This window comes from Ylistrum balloti, unplaced genomic scaffold, assembly GCF_031769215.1.
Source record: "Ylistrum balloti isolate Yb309-2 unplaced genomic scaffold, AGI_CSIRO_Ybal_v1 Utg369892, whole genome shotgun sequence".
In the NCBI taxonomy this organism is placed as follows: Eukaryota; Metazoa; Mollusca; class Bivalvia; order Pectinida; family Pectinidae; genus Ylistrum; species Ylistrum balloti.
Genome location: NW_026782024.1, coordinates 918142 through 942327, shown reverse-complemented (window position 1 = coordinate 942327; position 24186 = coordinate 918142). Strand labels below are relative to the sequence as shown.

The 24186-nt window shown below is 36.3% G+C and overlaps 1 protein-coding gene across 1 annotated transcript in view; it reads right to left on the bottom strand.

Moving 5' to 3' along the window:
• LOC132546470 (zinc finger protein 423-like) overlaps positions 1-24186 on the bottom strand; it is a 68706-nt gene that overhangs the window by 31020 nt on the left and 13500 nt on the right. The window contains exon 3 of the mRNA XM_060210188.1: positions 23443-23646. Within this exon, the coding sequence (XP_060066171.1) occupies positions 23443-23646 (204 nt within the window). The remainder of the gene's footprint in view (positions 1-23442; positions 23647-24186) is intronic.

The window sequence follows — 24186 nt, the reverse complement described above, 5'->3', positions numbered from 1 at the left end:
TGGTGTATCATACAGGTGTGTAATATATCATACAGGTGTGTGGTATATCATACAGGTGTGTAATATATCATCCAGGTGTGTGGTATATCATACAGGTGTGTGGTGTATCATCCAGGAATGTGGTTATCATACAGGTGTGTGGTATATCATACAGGTGTTTAGTATATCACTCAGGTGTGTGGTATATCATACAGGTGTATGGTGTATCTGCAGGTGTGTGTAAAATCCTACAGGTTTGTGGTATATCATACAGATGTGGCATATATCATACAGGTGTGTGGTATAGGTGTGTGGTATACCACCCAGGTGTGTGGTATATCACCAAGGTGTGTGTAGTAACATACAGGTGTGTGGTATATCATACAGGTGTGTGGTGTGTCATCCAGGTGTGTGGTATATCATACAGGTGTGTGGTATATCATACAGATGTGTGGTGTATCATACGTGTGTGGTGTATCATCCAGGTGTATGGTATATCATACAGGTGTGTTGTATACCATACAGGTGTGTGGTATATCATACAGGTGTGTGGTATATCATACAGATGTGTGGTGTATCATACGTGTGTGGTGTATCAGACAGGTGTGTGGTATATCATACAGGTGTGTAATTGTGTAATATATCATCCAGGTATGTGGTATATCATACAGGTGTGTGGTATATCATACAGGTATGTGGTGTATCATACAGGTTTGTAATATATCATTCAGGTATGTGGTATATCATACAGGTGTGTGGTATATCATCCAGGTGTGTGGTATATCATACAGGTGTGTAATATATCATACAGGTGTGTAATATATCATCCAGGTGTGTGGTATATCATACAGGTGTGTGGTGTATCATCCAGGAATGTGGTTATCATACAGGTGTGTGGTATATCATACAGGTGTTTAGTATATCACTCAGATGTGTGGTATATCATACAGGTGTGTGGTGTATCTGCAGGTGTGTGTAAAATCATACAGGTTTGTGGTATATCATACAGATGTGGCATATATCATACAGGTGTGTGGTATAGGTGTGTGGTATATCACCAAGGTGTGTGTAGTAACATACAGGTGTGTGGTATATCATACAGGTGTGTGGTGTGTCATCCAGGTGTGTGGTATATCATACAGGTGTGTGGTATATCATCCAGGTGTGTGGTATATCATACAGATGTGTGGTGTATCATACATGTGTGTGGTGTATCATACAGGTGTATGGTGTGTCATCCAGATGTGTTGTATACCATACAGGTGTGTGGTATATCATACAGGTGTGTTGTATACCATACAGATGTGTGGTATATCATACAGGTGTGTGGTGTATCATCCGGGTGTGATGTATGATTCTACAAGGCAAAGTGGTGAAAAATAATCATATAAGTATTTCTATCAATTTGACTGATGTGACCTTAATATGGGTCAAGGTAATTTATTTTGCAATCTTAGTTGGGTTTCTTCCCTGAAACCTATCAGATCAAGATTCTAACAATTTTGGTTAATAAGAAGAAATCATTCAAGTGTTTTGCCAATATAATCCCTGTAACCTTGTATATTGATAAAGGCAATTTCTTTTCATAAACTTTGTCAGACTTAATTCCTGAAAAATATCAATTAGATATGGCTTTAGGCCATTCAATTAATCAGAAGTAGTATAGTGTTTTTTTCAGTGAATTCTTGAGACCTTAAGAAGGACAAAAGTAATTTTATTCACTTTATTAACCTGACTGGGCTTTATTCCAGAGAATAACATATCATGATCCTACACCATAAGATTTAGAAGAAGTCTTTCAATAAAAGTTAAATCAAAGGACAGATGGAAGGAGTGAGAAGGAAAGACAGACAGGAAATGGATATCATGCTATGACAGATAGGCTCACTTGGTCACTTGACCCAGATGAGCAAAAGATGACAATTTATGCATTATTAAAGACAAGGAGGAGCCAGGTACTTAGGTGATGATTCACTGTTAATTGGAGGTTATAGATGAGCTGAAACTTATATCTGACTGCATATATGTGTTATTTACCAGAAAGGAGAAGGGTAAGCAAATATCAAATGAAATTCTTTTCTAGATTCCTTTGTACTTATGCACTAAATCAATTTTGAACTTTGCAGTCTAACTTTCTATTTGATCGAACGTAAATAATTTTACAACCCTTTCATAAATGTTCAACTTTATTCAACACTGACTCTGCTGCCTTTCTCTACCTCTATTAAAACTGTCATTGCTACAACTAAACAATTTCATAATGGATAATGCAAGCTGTAGGCTTTTTCCCAGTATCACCATCAGCAGCAGCCAGTCTCCCCTTTCCTGTTAATGGCTCCCAGTGGGACCTTAAGCTGCCTGCATACAGGCAGAGTCCCATGGGGGTCCTGACAAGGCCCAGTATTGATCCAGTCACTTCAGTATCCCTTTGGGAGGGGGCACTTAAATTACAGAGAACCTCTAGGGGCGGAGAAGCACTCACTCTAGCAGTGGGTGTAAGATTGGGACCAGGTTACCATCTCTAATGCACTGGTACTAATGTTACACAGAACAAATACAGCCAGAAGTGGTGAAGGCTCAAAAAGCCCAGTCTAGACTGACATACCAGGGAGCTTTGAGCATCAATACACTTCAGTACCTTCTAATGGGATAGTCTAACCTCATTTGTAATAATTATTGAAATCTAAAGCTGTGTAACTCATTTTCTTTACCTATTTTTACATTTATTTCCATATATCTATCAATCAATAATCTTAGTCAATACATCTTGATTTATTCAAACAATTTGAAATTAAAACAATGAGCAGTTATTCTTTCTTCTTTTCTTGACAGTTGCCATGGTGATAACATTGTTTATGTGGGGAAGTAGGACTCCAGTAAAGAGCACAATGTTGTCCTAAAGAACATGTTTGAGAGTGTTGTCTTTACAAAGACATTTTCACCTGAGTGTTTCAGTCTCTCATATGGGTTATACCACAGTGTGAAGTTGTTTCATCATTTATAGTATATTGTACACACAATATACATTATTCACATGCCAAGTCATTGGGGTAGGTAGAGACCTTGGTTCTAAAGGCCTTGTGGAAATGTCAAATTTTCTATTTAAAAAATCATCATTATTGATGCATTGTGGAACTATTACATGATCAATAAGTCACTAAAGTGTTACAAAACTTAACTAGAGTTATTTAAATCATTCTTACTATAGATCAATAAACATGAATTCATTAGACACATCCTCTATTATCATCTCAAACCTAAAGTTACTTTGTCCCAATGTTCTCACTCCATTGGCCCTACTACATTTCCTAATCCTCCAATTCAGCATTTATGACCGATCCCCACCCCCCACCCTAACACACACATAAAACTTCTGCTCTTTCCCTCCCTTACCAAACTTCTCATTCCAGAATCTTTCCATGTCTGATGTCAACACCAGTTCTACTGCAGTTCTCTGCTGAAGTTCCCACCGGGCTGTTACCAGGGTAACATATGGACTGGTCACAGGTATATTACTACTTGTTTTAATGTTTTATGTCCCTATGTAATGATTTTATTGAGGTATCAGTTTGTCGAAAAATCAAAATAAAATCAAGTCATTCTTAACTTTTGAATCAATTAAATTAATAAAAAAAAGAAAATGCTGCATATATAAAAGGTATGAAGGAAGTTGGCAGAATGGTTTACCAGAAGCAGATTCTGGCATGTTCCACAATAATTGGCTGCTACCTGCTGTTTCTGTAATGATCAGACAGGGAGGAGGTTTAATTTCAGTTTTGCCAATAATGTTCAGGAAAACCTAGTCCTCCACTGAGATTTCTCCTACTCGAGTTTTTACACTGTAGGGATATGGGGCCAGTATTCAGCTCCCAAGTCTAATCCATCAGTATAATACATTCTAATTTGAAAAATTCTATCTCCAGCTATTTGGTATCCCTGATGGGGTTTATACAGCATTCACTCATGATGAGACGAGCTAACCCCAGGGGAGCTTTATTATACTGATGCCATCTTCTATTGTAAAATTAATCTTGCTAGAAATTATACAGGGACCTCAACTCTGGCTTATGTAGGAAGCCAGCAGGCCCATGGTGAATTGTGAAAGTGAAATTTGACAGGTTCTATTTCCACTAAGGCAGACTATGTCTAGATTTAATCTATAGAGATTTCCTCTACTTACAGAAATGTGTTGGAGCTGCAATTGTTGACTACAAAATCATACAACTGCATACTAGAACCGCTTTAATCCCAACTTGTAGGTTTTATCTAAATGTGAGCAAAAATATTGTTAATAAATCAATTCACAAATGTTTAATGCAAAATGATTTTCAGCAAGATTGGAAAAGCATGTCAGATAAAATGTATTTATAACATATGTAGTTGTGTAACTGGTGTTAAAAAAAACCTGGTCAAGACATTAGAAAGAACAAGAGATCCCAGAGGGATCTTGGTGCCCATCAGTGTTTGATCTTTGCACTTTTTTCCCTTCTTTCCTGTTTTTACTCTTACAATTATATAAATTTCTCTTAGGAAATAGTGATAATAATCTTAACTGCCAAATCCAAGATGGTTGCCTGTCAGCCATTTTTACCTTTTTTATCAGTTTTAAAATCAAATGGGCGCAACTAGGGACCAAAGAGAACCAGCATATGAAATTTAATAAAGATTTATCCAGTATTTCTAAAAAAACATAGTGATAACAAACTTTCATTGTCAAAATCCCAGATGGCCTTGTGTCATCCATTTTGCTTTTTTTTTTATCAATCTTAAAATGAAAGAGGCACAAACAGGCACCAAGGTGAACTTACTTATGAAATCTGAGAAAGATACATCAAGTGTGTCTCAAGAAATGCCAACAATAAACTCTCAAAGTAAAAATCCAAGATGGTTGCCTGTCAGCCATTTTGTTTTAATATTCAGTCACAAAATGAAATGGGCACAACTGGGGACAAAGGGAACCAATACATAAAATTCAAGAAAAATCCTTCCATAACTTCTCAAGATATTGGGATAACAAGAATTGCTTATGGATGGAAAGACAAACTACATAACTGTCCCCCTTAAAAAATTCTTGCAGAATTGCCATCTCCATCAATGGTTCATGCAAAATTGTCACTCAATCACAGATTCATGCACAACTGTCACTCTATCAAAGGTCCATACAGAACTTTCATCTCTATCATTGGTTCATACACCAGTGTCACCTCTACCAAAGATACATACAGAATTGTCACATCTATCAACGATTCATACAGAATTGTGCCTCTACCAAAGATACATACAGAATTGTCACCTCTATCAAAGATACATACAGAATTGTCACCTCTATCAGATTCATACAGAATTGTCACCTCTATCAAAGATACATACAGAATTGTGCCTCTATCAAAGATACATACAGAATTGTCATCTCTATCAAAGATACATACAGAATTGTCACCTCTATCAAAGATACATACAGAATTGTCACCTCTATCAAAGATACATACAGAATTGTCACCTCTATCAAAGATACATACAGAATTGTCACCTCTATCAAAGATACATACAGAATTGTCACCTCTAGCAAAGATACATACAGATATGTCACCTCTATCAAAGATACATACAGAATTGTCACCTCTATCAAAGATACATACAGAATTGTCACCTCTATCAAAGATACATACAGAATTGTCACCTCTATCAAAGATTCATACAGAAATGTCACCTCTATCAAAGATACATACAGATATGTCACCTCTATCAAAGATACATACAGAATTGTCACCTCTATCAAAGATACATACAGAATTGTCACCTCTATCAAAGATACATACAGAATTGTCACCTCTATCAAAGATACATACAGAATTGTCACCTCTATCAAAGATACATACAGAATTGTCACCTCTATCAAAGATACATACAGAATTGTCACCTCTATCAAAGATACATACAGATATGTCACCTCTACCAAAGATACATACAGAATTGTCACCTCTATCAAAGATACATACAGAATTGTGCCTCTATCAAAGATACATACAGAATTGTCACCTCTATCAAAGATACATACAGAATTGTCACCTCTACCAAAGATACATACAGAATTGTCACCTCTATCAAAGATACATACAGAATTGTCACCTCTACCAAAGATACATACAGAAATGTCACCTCTATCAAAGATACATACAGAATTGTCACCTCTATCAAAGATACATACAGAATTGTCACCTCTATCAACGATTCATACAGAATTGTCACCTCTATCAAAGATACATACAGAATTGTCACCTCTACCAAAGATACATACAGAATTGTCACCTCTACCAAAGATACATACAGAATTGTGCCTCTATCAAAGATACATACAGAATTGTCACCTCTACCAAAGATACATACAGAATTGTGCCTCTATCAAAGATACATACAGAATTGTGCCTCTATCAAAGATACATACAGAATTGTCACCTCTATCAAAGATACATATAGAATTGTCACCTCTACCAAAGATACATACAGAAATGTCACCTCTATCAACGATTCATACAGAATTGTCACCTCTATCAAAGATACATACAGAATTGTCCCTCTATCAAAGATACATACAGAATTGTCACCTCTATCATAGATACATACAGAATTGTCACCTCTATCAAAGATACATACAGAATTGTCACCTCTATCAAAGATACAAACAGAATTGTCACCTCTATCAAAGATACATACAGATATGTCACCTCTACCAAAGATACATACAGAATTGTCACCTCTATCAAAGATACATACAGAATTGTGCCTCTATCAAAGATACATACAGAATTGTCACCTCTATCAAAGATACATACAGAATTGTCACCTCTATCAAAGATACATACAGAATTGTCACCTCTATCAAAGATACATACAGAATTGTCACCTCTATCAAAGATACATACAGATATGTCACCTCTACCAAAGATACATACAGAATTGTCACCTCTATCAAAGATACATACAGAATTGTGCCTCTATCAAAGATACATACAGAATTGTCACCTCTATCAAAGATACATACAGAATTGTCACCTCTACCAAAGATACATACAGAATTGTCACCTCTATCAAAGATACATACAGAATTGTCACCTCTACCAAAGATACATACAGAAATGTCACCTCTATCAAAGATACATACAGAATTGTCACCTCTATCAAAGATACATACAGAATTGTCACCTCTATCAACGATTCATACAGAATTGTCACCTCTATCAAAGATACATACAGAATTGTCACCTCTACCAAAGATACATACAGAATTGTCACCTCTACCAAAGATACATACAGAATTGTGCCTCTATCAAAGATACATACAGAATTGTCACCTCTACCAAAGATACATACAGAATTGTGCCTCTATCAAAGATACATACAGAATTGTGCCTCTATCAAAGATACATACAGAATTGTCACCTCTATCAAAGATACATATAGAATTGTCACCTCTACCAAAGATACATACAGAAATGTCACCTCTATCAACGATTCATACAGAATTGTCACCTCTATCAAAGATACATACAGAATTGTCCCTCTATCAAAGATACATACAGAATTGTCACCTCTATCATAGATACATACAGAATTGTCACCTCTATCAAAGATACATACAGAATTGTCACCTCTATCAAAGATACAAACAGAATTGTCACCTCTATCAAAGATACATACAGAATTGTGCCTCTATCAAAGATACATACAGAATTGTCACCTCTATCAAAGATACATACAGAATTGTCACCTCTATCAAAGATACATACAGATATGTCACCTCTATCAAAGATACATACAGAATTGTCACCTCTATCAAAGATACATACAGAATTGTCACCTCTATCAAAGATACATACAGATATGTCACCTCTAGCAAAGATACATACAGAATTGTCACCTCTAGCAAAGATACATACAGAAATGTCACCTCTATCAAAGATACATACAGAATTGTCACCTCTATCAAAGGTTCAGATAATTTATTTTAATTAAACAATACACAGCCAAGTTGATATTTCCAGTACTTATTAACTTAAGAGCCAAGAAGATTAAGACAAGAAGAAAATGTATCAGAAAAAAACCCAAATTGAGGTTTACTATTGCTTCTGTTTGATAATATAAATAGATTTCATCAACATATTGACAACAGACATTTGAATAAGATTTAAATCACTTAACATTCTTGAAACCTAACAATATCTTTATTAACAAAGATCTTGCCCAATTATCAGATTTCTTGCTGATGACATTTCAAAAATAAACTAGCAACTCTAAGGCTGTCTGGCCGCCTAGATCTGGTATGGTGGTGTGGTTGTAGAGCTGTGTAGCTGCTGTGGTGTGGCCCCCTGCCAGTATTTACCCCACCTTTACCTATTGTTAGGCGATGGCCTCCTAGCAACTGGGGACTGCCACAGAGCCACTCAAAGCCACCTCTAAACTTCAGCAATAGCAGGGACCCCTGACTGGCGGCTCCTCTGGCAGTCAGTAATTATTAACTTGTCTTGGCTCAGTAGGGCCTCCCTGGCTGTCTATCACCAAAGCATGATATGAAATGGATCCCCTGGGGAGGGCTTCAAAACACAAGTGTTCAGAAAGAGAAGACTGTCTGTACACACAAACCTCAATCTATACTACCTGGTCATTCCCGCGCTAGCTCAATCACTCGTATTCACTAAAGTAGACACTTTTAAAATTTTAATCAAAGGGAAAAATAAAGTGATATTCAGCATTATCCAACCATGAGATGTAATAGATATATCTTGTATCCTGTAAGCATTGTATGTTATATTCCTTATGTAGGTAATCTTTTTCTCTCATTAAGAATCAATACTTCTATATATAAACTACATCTAGTGTATACTTCTGTCGTTCCAGCAAAATTTTAAACTCCTATCATTTTATATCACACAACCTGTTATGTACAGTAACATACACAATTATCATTATGTAAGCTGTTAATATCTTAATCATCATCTTCAATGTGTACGTTTAATACATGCCATCATATACAACAGACCCAGACCATTTCGATTTGGTGTAGTTATCTATGTTGTGAAACGCGCAGAGATTGTATAATTGTCAAGTAGAAATGTCAGTACAACAACGCCACTATATACCCAGTCTACATCATTGTTGTGTAGTAACACCATCATACACCCAGTCTACATCATTGTTGTGTGGTAACACCACCAAACACCCAGACTACATCATTGTTGCGTAGTAACACCATCAAACACCCAGTCTACATCATTGTTGTGTAGTAACACCATCAAACACCCAGTCTACATCATTGTTGTGTGGTAACACCACCAAACACCCAGAATACATCATTGTTGCGTAGTAACACCATCAAACACCCAGTCTACATCATAGTTGTGTAGTAAAACCACCATACACCCAGGCTACATCATTGTTGTGTAGTAACACCACCATTACACAGTCTACATCATTGTTGTGTAGTAACACCACCATACATCCAGACTACATCAATGTTGCGTAGTAACACCACCATACACCCCGACTACTTCATTGTTGTGTAGTAACACCATCATACACCCAGTCTACATCATTGTTGTGTAGCAACACCATCATACACCCAGACTACATCATTGTTGTGTATTAACACCATCATACACCCAGTCTACATCATTGTTGTGTAGTAACACTGCCATACACCCAGAATACATCAATGTTGTGTAGAAACACCACCATACACCCAGTCTACATAATTGTTGTGTAGTACCAGCATCAAACACCCAGACTACATCATTGTTGTGTAGTAACACCACCATACACCCAGTCTACATTATTGTTGTGTAGTAACACCACCATACACCCAGACTATATCATTCTTGTGTAGTAACACCACCATACACCCAGGCTACATCATTGTTGTGTAGCAACACCATCATACACCGAGACTACATCACTGTTGTGTAGTAACACCATCATACACCCAGACTACATCATTGTTGTGTAGTAACACCATCATACACACAGACTACATCATTGTTGCGTAGTAACACCATTAACACCCAGACTACATCATTGTTGTGTAGTAACAGCATCAAACACCCCAGTCTACATCATTGTTGTGTGGTAACACCACCATACACCCAGTCTACATCATTGTTGTGTATTAACACCATCATACACCCAGACTACATCATTGTTGTGTAGTAACACCATCATACACCCAGACTACATCATTGTTGTGTGGTAACACCACCATTGCACAGTCTACATCATTGTTGTGTGGTAACACCATCATACACCCAGACTACATCATTGTTGTGTAGCAGCACCATCATACACCGAGACTACATCACTGTTGTGTAGTAACACCATCATACACCCAGACTACATCATTGTTGTGTGGTAACACCACCATTGCACAGTCTACATCATTGTTGTGTAGTTACACCACCATACACCAAGACTACATCATTGTTGTGTAGTAATACCATTAACACCCAGACTACATCATTGTTGTGTGGTAACACCACCATACACCAAGACTACATCATTGTTGTGTAGTAACACCATCATACACCCAGACTACATCATTGTTGTGTAGTAACACCATCATACACACAGACTACATCATTGTTGCGTAGTAACACCATTAACACCCAGACTACATCATTGTTGTGTAGTAACAGCATCAAACACCCAGGCTACATCATTGTTGTGTAGTAACACCATTAACACCCAGACTACATCATTGTTGTGTGGTAACACCACCATACACCCAGTCTACATCATTGTTGTGTAGTAATACCATCATATACCCAGTCTACATCATTGTTGTGTAGTTACACCATCATACAGCAAGGCTACATAAGTGTAGTGTAGTAACACCACCAAACACCCAGACTACATCATTGTTGCGTAGTAACACCATCAAACACCCAGTCTACATCATTGTTGTGTAGTAACACCACCATACATCCAGTCTACATCATTGTTGCGCAGTAACACCATCATACACCCAGACTACATCACTGTTGTGTAGTAACACCATCATACACCCAGACTACATCATTGTTGTGTAGTAACACCATCATACACCCAGACTACATCATTGTTGTGTGGTAACACCACCATACACCCAGTCTAAATCACTGTTGTGTGGTAACACCACCATACACCCAGTCTACATCATTGTTGTGTAGCAACAACATCATACACCGAGACTACATCACTGTTGTGTAGTAACACCATCATACACCCAGTCTACATAATTGTTGTGTAGTTACACCACCATACACCAAGACTACATCATTGTTGTGTAGTAATACCATTAACACCCAGACTACATCATTGTTGTGTGGTAACACCACCATACACCAAGACTACATAACAGCATCAAACACCCAGGCTACATCATTGTTGTGTAGTAACACCATCATACACACAGACTACATCATTGTTGCGTAGTAACACCATTAACACCCAGACTACATCATTGTTGTGTAGTAACAGCATCGAACACCCAGACTACATCATTGTTGTGTGGTAACACCACCATACACCCAGTCTACATCATTGTTGTGTGGTAACACCACCATACACCCAGTCTACATCATTGTTGTGTATTAACACCATCATACACCCAGACTACATCATTGTTGTGTAGTAACACCATCATACACCCAGACTACATCATTGTTGTGTGGTAACACCACCATTGCACAGTCTACATCATTGTTGTGTGGTAACACCATCATACACCCAGACTACATCATTGTTGTGTAGCAGCACCATCATACACCGAGACTACATCACTGTTGTGTAGTAACACCATCATACACCCAGACTACATCACATCACAGTCTACATCATTGTTGTGTAGTTACACCACCATACACCAAGACTACATCATTGTTGTGTAGTAATACCATTAACACCCAGACTACATCATTGTTGTGTGGTAACACCACCATACACCAAGACTACATCATTGTTGTGTAGTAACACCATCATACACCCAGACTACATCATTGTTGTGTAGTAACACCATCATACACACAGACTACATCATTGTTGCGTAGTAACACCATTAACACCCAGACTACATCATTGTTGTGTAGTAACAGCATCAAACACCCAGGCTACATCATTGTTGTGTAGTAACACCATTAACACCCAGACTACATCATTGTTGTGTGGTAACACCACCATACACCCAGTCTACATCATTGTTGTGTAGTAATACCATCATATACCCAGTCTACATCATTGTTGTGTAGTTACACCATCATACAGCAAGGCTACATAAGTGTAGTGTAGTAACACCACCAAACACCCAGACTACATCATTGTTGCGTAGTAACACCATCAAACACCCAGTCTACATCATTGTTGTGTGGTAACACCACCATACATCCAGTCTACATCATTGTTGCGCAGTAACACCATCATACACCCAGACTACATCACTGTTGTGTAGTAACACCATCATACACCCAGACTACATCATTGTTGTGTAGTAACACCATCATACACCCAGACTACATCATTGTTGTGTGGTAACACCACCATACACCCAGTCTAAATCACTGTTGTGTGGTAACACCACCATACACCCAGTCTACATCATTGTTGTGTAGCAACAACATCATACACCGAGACTACATCACTGTTGTGTAGTAACACCATCATACACCCAGTCTACATAATTGTTGTGTAGTTACACCACCATACACCAAGACTACATCATTGTTGTGTAGTAATACCATTAACACCCAGACTACATCATTGTTGTGTGGTAACACCACCATACACCAAGACTACATAACAGCATCAAACACCCAGGCTACATCATTGTTGTGTAGTAACACCATTAACACCCAGACTACATCATTGTTGTGTGGTAACACCACCATACACCCAGTCTACATCATTGTTGTGTAGTAATACCATCATACACCCAGTCTACATCATTGTTGTGTAGTTACACCATCATACAGCAAGGCTACATAAGTGTAGTGTAGTAACACCACCAAACACCCAGACTACATCATTGTTGCGTAGTAACACCATCAAACACCCAGTCTACATCATTGTTGTGTAGTAACACCATCATACACCCAGTCTACATCATTGTTGTGTAGTAACACCACCATACACCCAGTCTACATCATTGTTGTGCAGTAACACCATCATACACCCAGACTACATCACTGTTGTGTAGTAACACCATCATACACCCAGACTACATCATTGTTGTGTAGTAACACCATCATACACACAGACTACATCATTGTTGCGTAATAACACCATTAACACCCCAGACTACATCATTGTTGTGTAGTAACACCATTAACACCCCAGACTACATCATTGTTGTGTAGTAACAGCATCAAACACCCAGGCTACATCATTGTTGTGTAGTAACACCATTAACACCCAGACTACATCATTGTTGTGTGGTAACACCACCATACACCCAGTCTACATCATTGTTGTGTAGTTACACCATCATACAGCAAGGCTACATAAGTGTAGTGTAGTAACACCACCAAACACCCAGACTACATCATTTTTGCGTAGTAACACCATCAAACACCCAGACTACATCATTGTTGTGTAGTAACACCATCATACACCCAGTCTACATCATTGTTGTGTAGTAACACCATCATACACCCAGTCTACATCATTGTTGTGCAGTAACACCATCACACACATATACAATCTTTTAAACGACAATGTAGGTATTTACAGGTAATTGTCTATATAGAGGTTTAGGTATAGAAGTAGTCTTCTATGAAAGCATGATGTAGGTATCACAGGTTGTGGTATATTTCTAGGTTTAACTATGAAGTAATTAGTGGACACCATCAATTAATTGATGAATTATTATTAATTCACCCCGTATGTTTAATGTATTTATAACTTTTTTTCTTCATTTTTTAAAATATTTCCATGAAAGCTTGTCAAGATGAGGTAAAATATCAACTGATTCATTGATTAGTTACAATACATTGTGTTGTCCTTTCCAATAATTTGTGAAAAAACCAATCATTGTAACATCACTTTTTCAAATTTACTGAAGCCTCAAATTGGAGCATGTACAATATGAAGGATTCATGCCTTCCTTGTTTCACTGTGTGCCATTAAGCAGATTTTCATGAATCTGACTTACAGACAGCAAATCACAAAGGAAAAGCTGTTTGAAGCATTAACCTTCAGGTGACAGTGATCGAAAAATCTTGCTTATTTCTTTTGAGACACAAGATATAGATCTAGTTGTATACTACATATGTACCAGGACCATCAAACTGAGCTCTGTGCCCTTTTGAGCCAATTCAAAAGATGCCAATTTCCCAAAATAGCCATCAAACAATATAACCAATCAGATCCATAATGTCAATCTGTATCGCCCAGTGTGTACTAGGATTTCAAATCCAGCCCAAATAGAGCTTTAATTCAATAGCATTGACCCACTGTCACAGCCCAGACTGGAAACATTCCATAATCCATCTGATAATTCCCCTTCTCCATTTCCATTTTAACAGCAAATTGCACAAAGATCAAATTTTGGAAACAAAATGCATATTAAACTTTACTTGTCATTACCAACTCAAAAATCTGTCGCCTCTCACTTCAGATTTTATTTCCTTCTGCCTCCATTTTATAGCAGAACAGGGTGTCCCAAGGTAGAACACAGCTTGCAAATTTTTACTGAAGGTTGTCAAACTCCACATAAACCCTTTCCAAATGGTGGCGGTGTCAAGTCCTCTGGGGGGCTGTTTCCCGAAACACACAAACCTCAAATGAAGATTTCCCCATGAGACAGGGTTCAGGAGTGCTGGCAAAGAGATACTTCAAACTATCTCCGCATTTAAACATGATTTTCTACTGCTTTGCTCTGACAATTTTCTCACTTGTGAGGTAAATTAGCACTGATGAGTTTGACTTGGAGTGTCAGTAGACACAAGCCCACATCCATGTAGCTAGAGGTGTTCTCACATACACCAGAGGTATCCACTACAATACACTATAGCTCAACTTCACCAAATTAGTTTGTTGACTAAAAACATCAAATGCATATTGTTCAACATCTCGTGTAAAACAACCTTTTGCGACATGATCATTATTTGAACCTTAATTTGTGAACTCAAAACACTAAACAATGTATCTACTTACTTTTATTGTCAACACTCCAAGTACTTGTAATTTCAAAAATGTTACATTTAAAACAGAAATGTTACAAAACTAAGGAATTACATCAAAGACTTTATCTGGTTTAAACTTATGATTGTCAAGGTTACTGGCTGGCCAGTTATTTTGTAATTAAATTGGAGAACAAAGCTGGTAAATCTGGTAAATCAATGCACAAAGGATAATGTGTTGACAGAAACTGTCCAGCATTTGACAGCTAATAAAAGCATGTGCACCTTTTTCTTTTACAAATCATTACATCTTAAATTGCACATGTTCTTAATGTTCAAATGTACAGCTGATTTTAAACAGTACAAGTCACTAGATGAAAATGTACAAATAATTTTGTACAAGTCACAAGGTCCAACTTTAAAGGTTATTTTTGTACAGTAAAAGTCACAAGGTTAAAATATACAAGTTATATCGTACAATTAAAGTCACAAGGTACAGGGGAAATTTTACCATACAAGTCACAAGGTACAGGAGAAATTATACCATACAAGTCACAAGTTTGAGGAGAAAATATACCATAAGTCACAAGGTACAGGAGAAATTATACCATAAGTCACAAGGTACAGGAGAAATTATACCATACAAGTCACAAGGTACAGGAGAAATTATACCATACAAGTCATAAGGTACTGGAGAAATTATACCATACAAGTCACAAGGTACGGGAGAAATTATACCATACAAGTCACAAGGTACAGGAGAAATTATACCATACAAGTCACAAGGTACAGGAGAAATTACACCATACAAGTCACAAGGTACAGGAGAAAATATACCATAAGTCACAAGGTACGGGAGAAATTATACCATACAAGTCACAAGGTACAGGAGAAATTATACCATACAAGTCACAAGGTAGTGGAGAAATTATACCATACAAGTCACAAGGTACAGGAGAAAATATACCATAAGTCACAAGGTACAGGAGAAATTATACCATACAAGTCACAAGGTACGGGAGAAATTATACCATACAAGTCACAAGGTACAGGAGAAATTATACCATACAAGTCACAAGGTACAGGAGAAATTATACCATACAAGTCACAAGGTACAGGAGAAAATATACCATAAGTCACAAGGTACGGGAGAAATTATACCATACAAGTCACAAGGTACAGGAGAAATTATACCATACAAGTCATAAGGTACTGGAGAAATTATACCATACAAGTCACAAGGTACAGGAGAAATTACACCATACAAGTCACAAGGTACAGGAGAAAATATACCATAAGTCACAAGGTACGGGAGAAATTATACCATACAAGTCACAAGGTACAGGAGAAATTACACCATACAAGTCACAAGGTACAGGAGAAATTATACCATACAAGTCACAAGGTACAGGAGAAAATATACCATACAAGTCACAAGGTACAGGAGAAATTATACCATACAAGTCACAAGTTTGAGGAGAAAATATACCATACAAGTCACAAGGTACAGGAGAAATTATACCATACAAGTCATAAGGTACTGGAGAAATTATACCATACAAGTCACAAGGTACAGGAGAAATTACACCATACAAGTCACAAGGTACAGGAGAAAATATACCATAAGTCACAAGGTACGGGAGAAATTATACCATAAGTCACAAGGTACAGGAGAGATTACACCATACAAGTCACAAGGTACAGGAGATATTATACAATACAAGTCACAAGGTACAGGAGAAATTATACCATACAAGTCACAAGGTACAGGAGTAATTTATACCATACAAGTCACAAGGTACAGGAGAAATTATACCATACAAGTCATAAGGTACAGGAGAAATTATACCATACAAGTCACAAGGTACAGGAGAAATTATACCATAAGTCACAAGGTACGGGAGAAATTATACCATACAAGTCACAAGGTACAGGAGAAAATATACCATAAGTCACAAGGTACAGGAGAAATTACACCATACAAGTCATAAGGTACTGGAGAAATTATACCATACAAGTCATAAGGTACTGGAGAAATTATACCATACAAGTCACAAGGTACAGGAGAGATTACACCATACAAGTCATAAGGTACAGGAGAGATTACACCATACAAGTCATAAGGTACTGGAGAAATTACACCATACAAGTCATAAGGTACAGGAGAAATTATACCATAAGTCACAAGGTACAGGAGAAATTATACCATACAAATCACAAGGTACAGGAGTAATTTATACCATACAAGTCACAAGGTACAGGAGAAATTATACCATACAAGTCACAAGGTACAGGAGAAATTATACTATAAGTCACAAGGTACAGGAGAAATTATACCATACAAGTCTCAAGGTACAGGAGAGATTATACCATACAAGTCATAAGGTACTCGAGAAATTATACCATACAAGTCACAAGGTACAGGAGAAATTACACCATACAAGTCACAAGGTACAGGAGAAAATATACCATACAAGTCACAAGGTACGGGAGAAATTATACCATAAGTCACAAGGTACTGGAGAAATTATACCATACAAGTCATAAGGTACTTGAGAAATTATACCATCCAAGTCACAAGGTACAGGAGAAAATATACCATACAAGTCTCAAGGTACAGGAGAGATTATACCATACAAGTCATAAGGTACTTGAGAAATTATACCATCCAAGTCACAAGGTACAGGAGAAATTATACCATCCAAGTCACAAGGTAGAGATGTACAGATGATTTTGTACAAAACAAGTAACAAGACTCAAATATACAAGGCAACAAGTTTGATTGTACAGGTGATATTTCACAAGTCACACAGTTTGGAAGTACAGACTTTTTTTTCAATACAAGTCACAAGGTTTAAATGGACAGATGATATTGTAAAAGACAAGTCACAAGATTCAGATCTACATGTGATTTTGTACAGTGCCATATTTCCCAGCATATAAACCGCACCCAGGCATAAGCCGCAGGACTGGTTTTTAGTCATATAGCCGCACCCTTTCCTACGATGTGGTAACCGTTATGTTGACAATGCAAGCCAATTTATCAAGATCGTCAGTGAAACATTTAATACAAGTTTACAAATTAATTATACACAGATAATCCTTTATGTCACTGACATGTTCCAAAAACATAAAATAGCAATTAACAAACTCATTTGGCTTGGGTGCCTTCATAGATTGTCTATGTATGGAAATAGGGCCTAACAATATCTCCATCAGTGTCTGTATTGTTAAATACTAACGAAGACCCTTGCATGCTAAAAAAATTCTTACAGTCCCATATTATTTCTTGTAAGTTACACAAAGTCATTCTTACATGGCAGTTGTTCTAGAGTTTGACCCGATGACCTATCGATCCGAGGATGCAACAGGCCATTGTTAACTTCCTCCGCTATGGCTTCAAAAGTAACCACAAAAATCCAGAGGATATTATTGTGATTTATATTAAAAGGTATGATAAATTAAATCCACAAGAATGTTATCTTTCTTTCAATCTAAAAATCATATATGGTTGCAAATGATGGTTCTAGACGATCTGTTTCAGTCACAAACATGTGATGGACAGGTACTCATACACACATCTCATACTGGTGTCCTGGTATCCTGGGTTTAAATCACTATTCTTTTCCCCTTCCTTAGATTTTTTTTATTCGTCCACATATAAAACATGCCCGACCACAGAAGTAAAAAGCTGTGACTCATAACCCAGAAAATATGGTACATGTTACAGACTTCAAATATACCGTACAAGTCAACATTTCAATTATAAATTATAAGTCAATTGTGTAAATTAAAATATGCAACAGATATAATAGAGTAAAAGTTCAGGTGATTTTGTACAGAACATAGGTCTAAATATACAATGGAAGTCACAATATTCAAATTCACAGGTGATTTTGTACAGTACACTAGGTTCAAATACAAAGTGGAGGTCACAATATTCAAATTCACAGGTGATTTTGTACAGTACACTAGGTTCAAATATAATGTGGAGGTCACAATATTCAAATGTACAGGTGATTTTGTACAGTACAAAGGTCTAAATACAAAGTTAAGGTCACAATATTCAAATTCACAGGTGATTTTGTACAGTACACTAGGTTCAAATATAAAGTGGAGGTCACAATATTCAAATTCACAAGTGATTTTATACAGTACACTAGGTTCAAATATAAAGTGGAGGTCACAATATTCAAATTCACAGGTGATTTTGTACAGTACACTAGGTTCAACTACAAAGTGGAGGTCACAATATTCAAATGTACAGGTGATTTTGTACAGTACACTAGGTTCAAATATAAAGTGGGGGTCACAATATTCAAATTCACAGGTGATTTTGTACAGTACACTAGGTTCAAATGCAAAGTGGAGGTCACAATATTCAAATGTACAGGTGATTTTGTACAGTACAAAGGTCTAAATACAAAGTTGAGGTCACAATATTCAAATTCACAGGTGATTTTGTACAGTACACTAGGTTCAAATATAAAGTGGAGGTCACAATATTCAAATTCACAGGTGATTTTGTACAGTACACTAGGTTCAACTACAAAGTGGAGGTCACAATATTCAAATGTACAGGTGATTTTGTACAGTACACTAGGTTCAAATATAAAGTGGAGGTCACAATATTCAAATTCACAAGTGATTTTGTACAGTACACTAGGTTCAAATATAAAGTGGAGGTCACAATATTCAAATGTACAGGTGATTTTGTACAGTACAAAGGTCTAAATACAAAGTTGAGGTCACAATATTCAAATTCACAGGTGATTTTGTACAGTACACAAGGTTCAAATACAAAGTGGAGGTCACAATATTCAAATTCACAGGTGATTTTGTACAGTACACTAGGTTCAAATACAAAGTGGAGGTCACAATATTCAAATTCACAGGTGATTTTGTACAGTACACTAGGTTCAAATATAATGTGGAGGTCACAATATTCAAATGTACAGATGATTTTGTACAGTACACAAGGTTCAAATACAAAGTGGAGGTCACAATATTCAAATTCACAGATGATTTTGTACAGTACACTAGGTTCAAATATAAAGTGGAGGTCACAATATTCAAATTCACAGGTGATTTTGTACAGTACACTAGGTTCAAATACAAAGTGGAGGTCACAATATTCAAATTCACAGGTGATTTTGTACAGTACACTAGGTTCAAATACAAAGTGGGGGTCACAATATTCAAATTCACAGGTGATTTTGTACAGTACACTAGGTTCAAATACAAAGTGGAGGTCACAATATTCAAATTCACAGGTGATTTTGTGCAGTACACTAGGTTCAAATACAAAGTGGAGGTCACAATATTCAAATGTACAGGTGATTTTGTACAGTACAAAGGTCTAAATACAAAGTTGAGGTCACAATATTCAAATTCACAGGTGATTTTGTACAGTACACTAGGTTCAAATACAAAGTGGAGGTCACAATATTCAAATGTACAGATGATTTTGTACAGTACACTAGGTTCAAATACAAAGTGGAGGTCACAATATTCAAATTCACAGGTGATTTTGTACAGTACACTAGGTTCAAATACAAAGTGGAGGTCACAATATTCAAATTCACAGGTGATTTTGTACAGTACACTAGGTTCAAATATAATGTGGAGGTCACAATATTCAAATGTACAGGTGATTTTGTACAGTACAAAGGTCTAAATACAAAGTTAAGGTCACAATATTCAAATTCACAGGTGATTTTGTACAGTACACTAGGTTCAAATACAAAGTGGAGGTCACAATATTCAAATTCACAGGTGATTTTGTACAGTACACTAGGTTCAAATACAAAGTGGAGGTCACAATATTCAAATTCACAGGTGATTTTGTGCAGTACACTAGGTTCAAATACAAAGTGGGGGTCACAATATTCAAATTCACAGGTGATTTTGTACAGTACACTAGGTTCAAATACAAAGTGGAGGTCACAATATTCAAATTCACAGGTGATTTTGTGCAGTACACTAGGTTCAAATACAAAGTGGAGGTCACAATATTCAAATTCACAGGTGATTTTGTGCAGTACACTAGGTTCAAATACAAAGTGGAGGTCACAATATTCAAATTCACAGGTGATTTTGTACAGTACACTAGGTTCAAATACAAAGTGGGGGTCACAATATTCAAATTCACAGGTGATTTTGTACAGTACACTAGGTTCAAATACAAAGTGGAGGTCACAATATTCAAATTCACAGGTGATTTTGTGCAGTACACTAGGTTCAAATACAAAGTGGAGGTCACAATATTCAAATTCACAGGTGATTTTGTACAGTACAAAGGTCTAAATACAAAGTGGAGGTCACAATATTCAAATTCACAGGTGATTTTGTACAGTACACTAGGTTCAAATACAAAGTGGGGGTCACAATATTCAAATTCACAGGTGATTTTGTGCAGTACACTAGGTTCAAATATACAGTGGAAGTCACATTATTCAAAAGTTCTGGTGATTTTGTACATGCTTAAGTCACAATGTACAAAAGATTTTGAACAGTATGAGTTAAAAGGTTAAAAAAACAGATAAATACATTGAACAAGTGATTTCTAAACAGTTAACTACATTGTACAAGTGATTTCTCATCAGTTACTACATAGTACAAGCAATTTCTAAACAGTTCACTATATTGTACAAGTGATTTCTAAACAAACAGTTAACTACATTGTACATGTGATTTCTCAACAGTTAACTACATTGTACAAGTGATTTCTCAACAGACAGTTCATTACATTGTACAAGTGATTTCTAAACAAACAGTTAACTACATTGTACAAGTGATTTCTAAACAGTTAACTACATTGTACATGTGATTTCTCAACAGTTAACTACATTGTACAAGTGATTTTTCAACAGTTAACTACATTGTACATGTGATTTCTCAACAGTTAACTACATTGTACAAGTGATTTCTCAACAAACAGTTAACTACATTGTACAAGTGATTTCTAAACAAACAGTTAACTACATTGTACAAGTGATTTCTCAACAGACAGTTAACTACATTGTATAAGTGATTTCTCAACAAACAGTTAACTACATTGTACAAATGATTTCTAAACAGTTAACTACATTGTATAAGTGATTTCTCAACAGACAGTTAACTACATTGTACAAGTGAATTCTAAACAGTTCACTACATTGTATAAGTGATTTCTCAACAGACAGTTAACTACATTGTATAAGTGATTTCTCAACAGACAGTTAACTACATTGTATAAGTGATTTCTCAACAGACAGTTAACTACATTGTACAAGTGAATTCTAAACAGTTCACTACATTGTATAAGTGATTTCTCAACAGACAGTTAACTACATTGTACAAGTGAATTCTAAACAGTTCACTACATTGTACAAGTGATTTCTCAACAGACAGTTAACTACATTGTACAAGTGATTTCTCAACAGACAGTTAACTACATTGTATAAGTGATTTCTCAACAGACAGTTAACTACATTGTACAAGTGAGTTCTAAACACTTCACTACATTGTACAACTGATTTCTCAACAGACAGTTAACTACATTGTACAAGTGATTTTTAAACAAACAGTTAACTACATGTACATTGTACAGGTGATTTCTTAAAAGTCAGTGAACTAAACTGTACAAATAATTTTGTAATAGACAAAACTTAATGGTACAAGTGATTTTGTACAAAGCAATAAATGCCGACATACTGATGACTTACATGTAATTGGGTACAAGCCATTCACTTCAAATGTTTAGGTGATTGTTTGCAGGCCACTTGGTTAAACAGGTGATAACAGTCATTTTGTTCCAATTACTGCATCAAATGTAATATTTTGTAAAATTTGTAATGTTATTATGCACTGGTGATTTTGTACAAGTGGTTAAGTTTGAATGTAAAATGACTTTATATCAAATGTCATTTCAAGGACCAGCATTAGAAATACAAAGTTCAAATAAGCATGTACATATTTTTGTCATTATTTTTCTTCTTTACAGTTCCTATAATTTTCTCTCTTCCTAGAGGTGGAGGTGGCCTAAATAGAACTGGTCAATAAAAATGTCACAATGTCCACATCAAGACTACTTTAAGTGAAAAGGAAGTCTCAATTTTGTTCGGAGCTGGTGTCAATCTTAAGATGTTAGGGCCAGCAAGTGCCCTGAGCTGGTAGGTAAAACTACCCCACAGAGAAACATTCACAACTGTATCCTTGATTTACTACATACTTGCCTGGAAAAAAATTAATTGAAATTTTTTTTGATGTTGTGACATTTTGTGTGCCATTTGGGGAACATTACCTAAATGAAAAATTTTATTTTCAGTCACTTTGGACTTACCTGGAACACATTCAAAGTTCCTATGGTCCATAAACTGCTCAAGGTTTCCAAACAGACTCCCGCACGTGTCACAATGGAACTCTCCTGTGTCTCCCGAATCTGATCGGTTACCATTGACAACACCCTCTCCATCAGCATTGTTGCTCATTTTGATACCATTGTCACCTTGTTCAATACTGTCTGACACACACAATCTCTTGGCCACTACAAGTGAATATTGGCAAGTTGTTTTAAAGAAACACTAAAACATGACAAGCAATGTTCTGTAAATTCATTCTTTTACAAACTTCTGCCATATTGCTTCAAGTTATTTGGCATGCAAGTAATATTGGGTGATGGTTAAAGAGGCTGTTATGTTCCTAACAGCAATGGGAACCACTGTCCAGGTGTAAAATACCTTGTTGTGCATTATACACCCCATAAACAACTACGGCAAAGCATTACAGCATCTCAAGGTATTATCAGCATTTGATAGAATTTTCTAAAAAACAATTTTGATTGTTAATCCACATTTAGATTGTGACTTTAAATACCTTCCAAAGTAATTTCACAACAAAGAAAAATAAATGATGTAGCTTCAAACTTTGAAATGAAACATGACTTTTGTATGAAAAACAACTTAACATATTTGTCACACCTGAAGGTTGGATACAGAGGAAATAATATCCATATTTACAGCACATAGTGGATAACTCAGTCACCACACTATAACTTATCCACCAACTTAGTACCCACAAAATAATA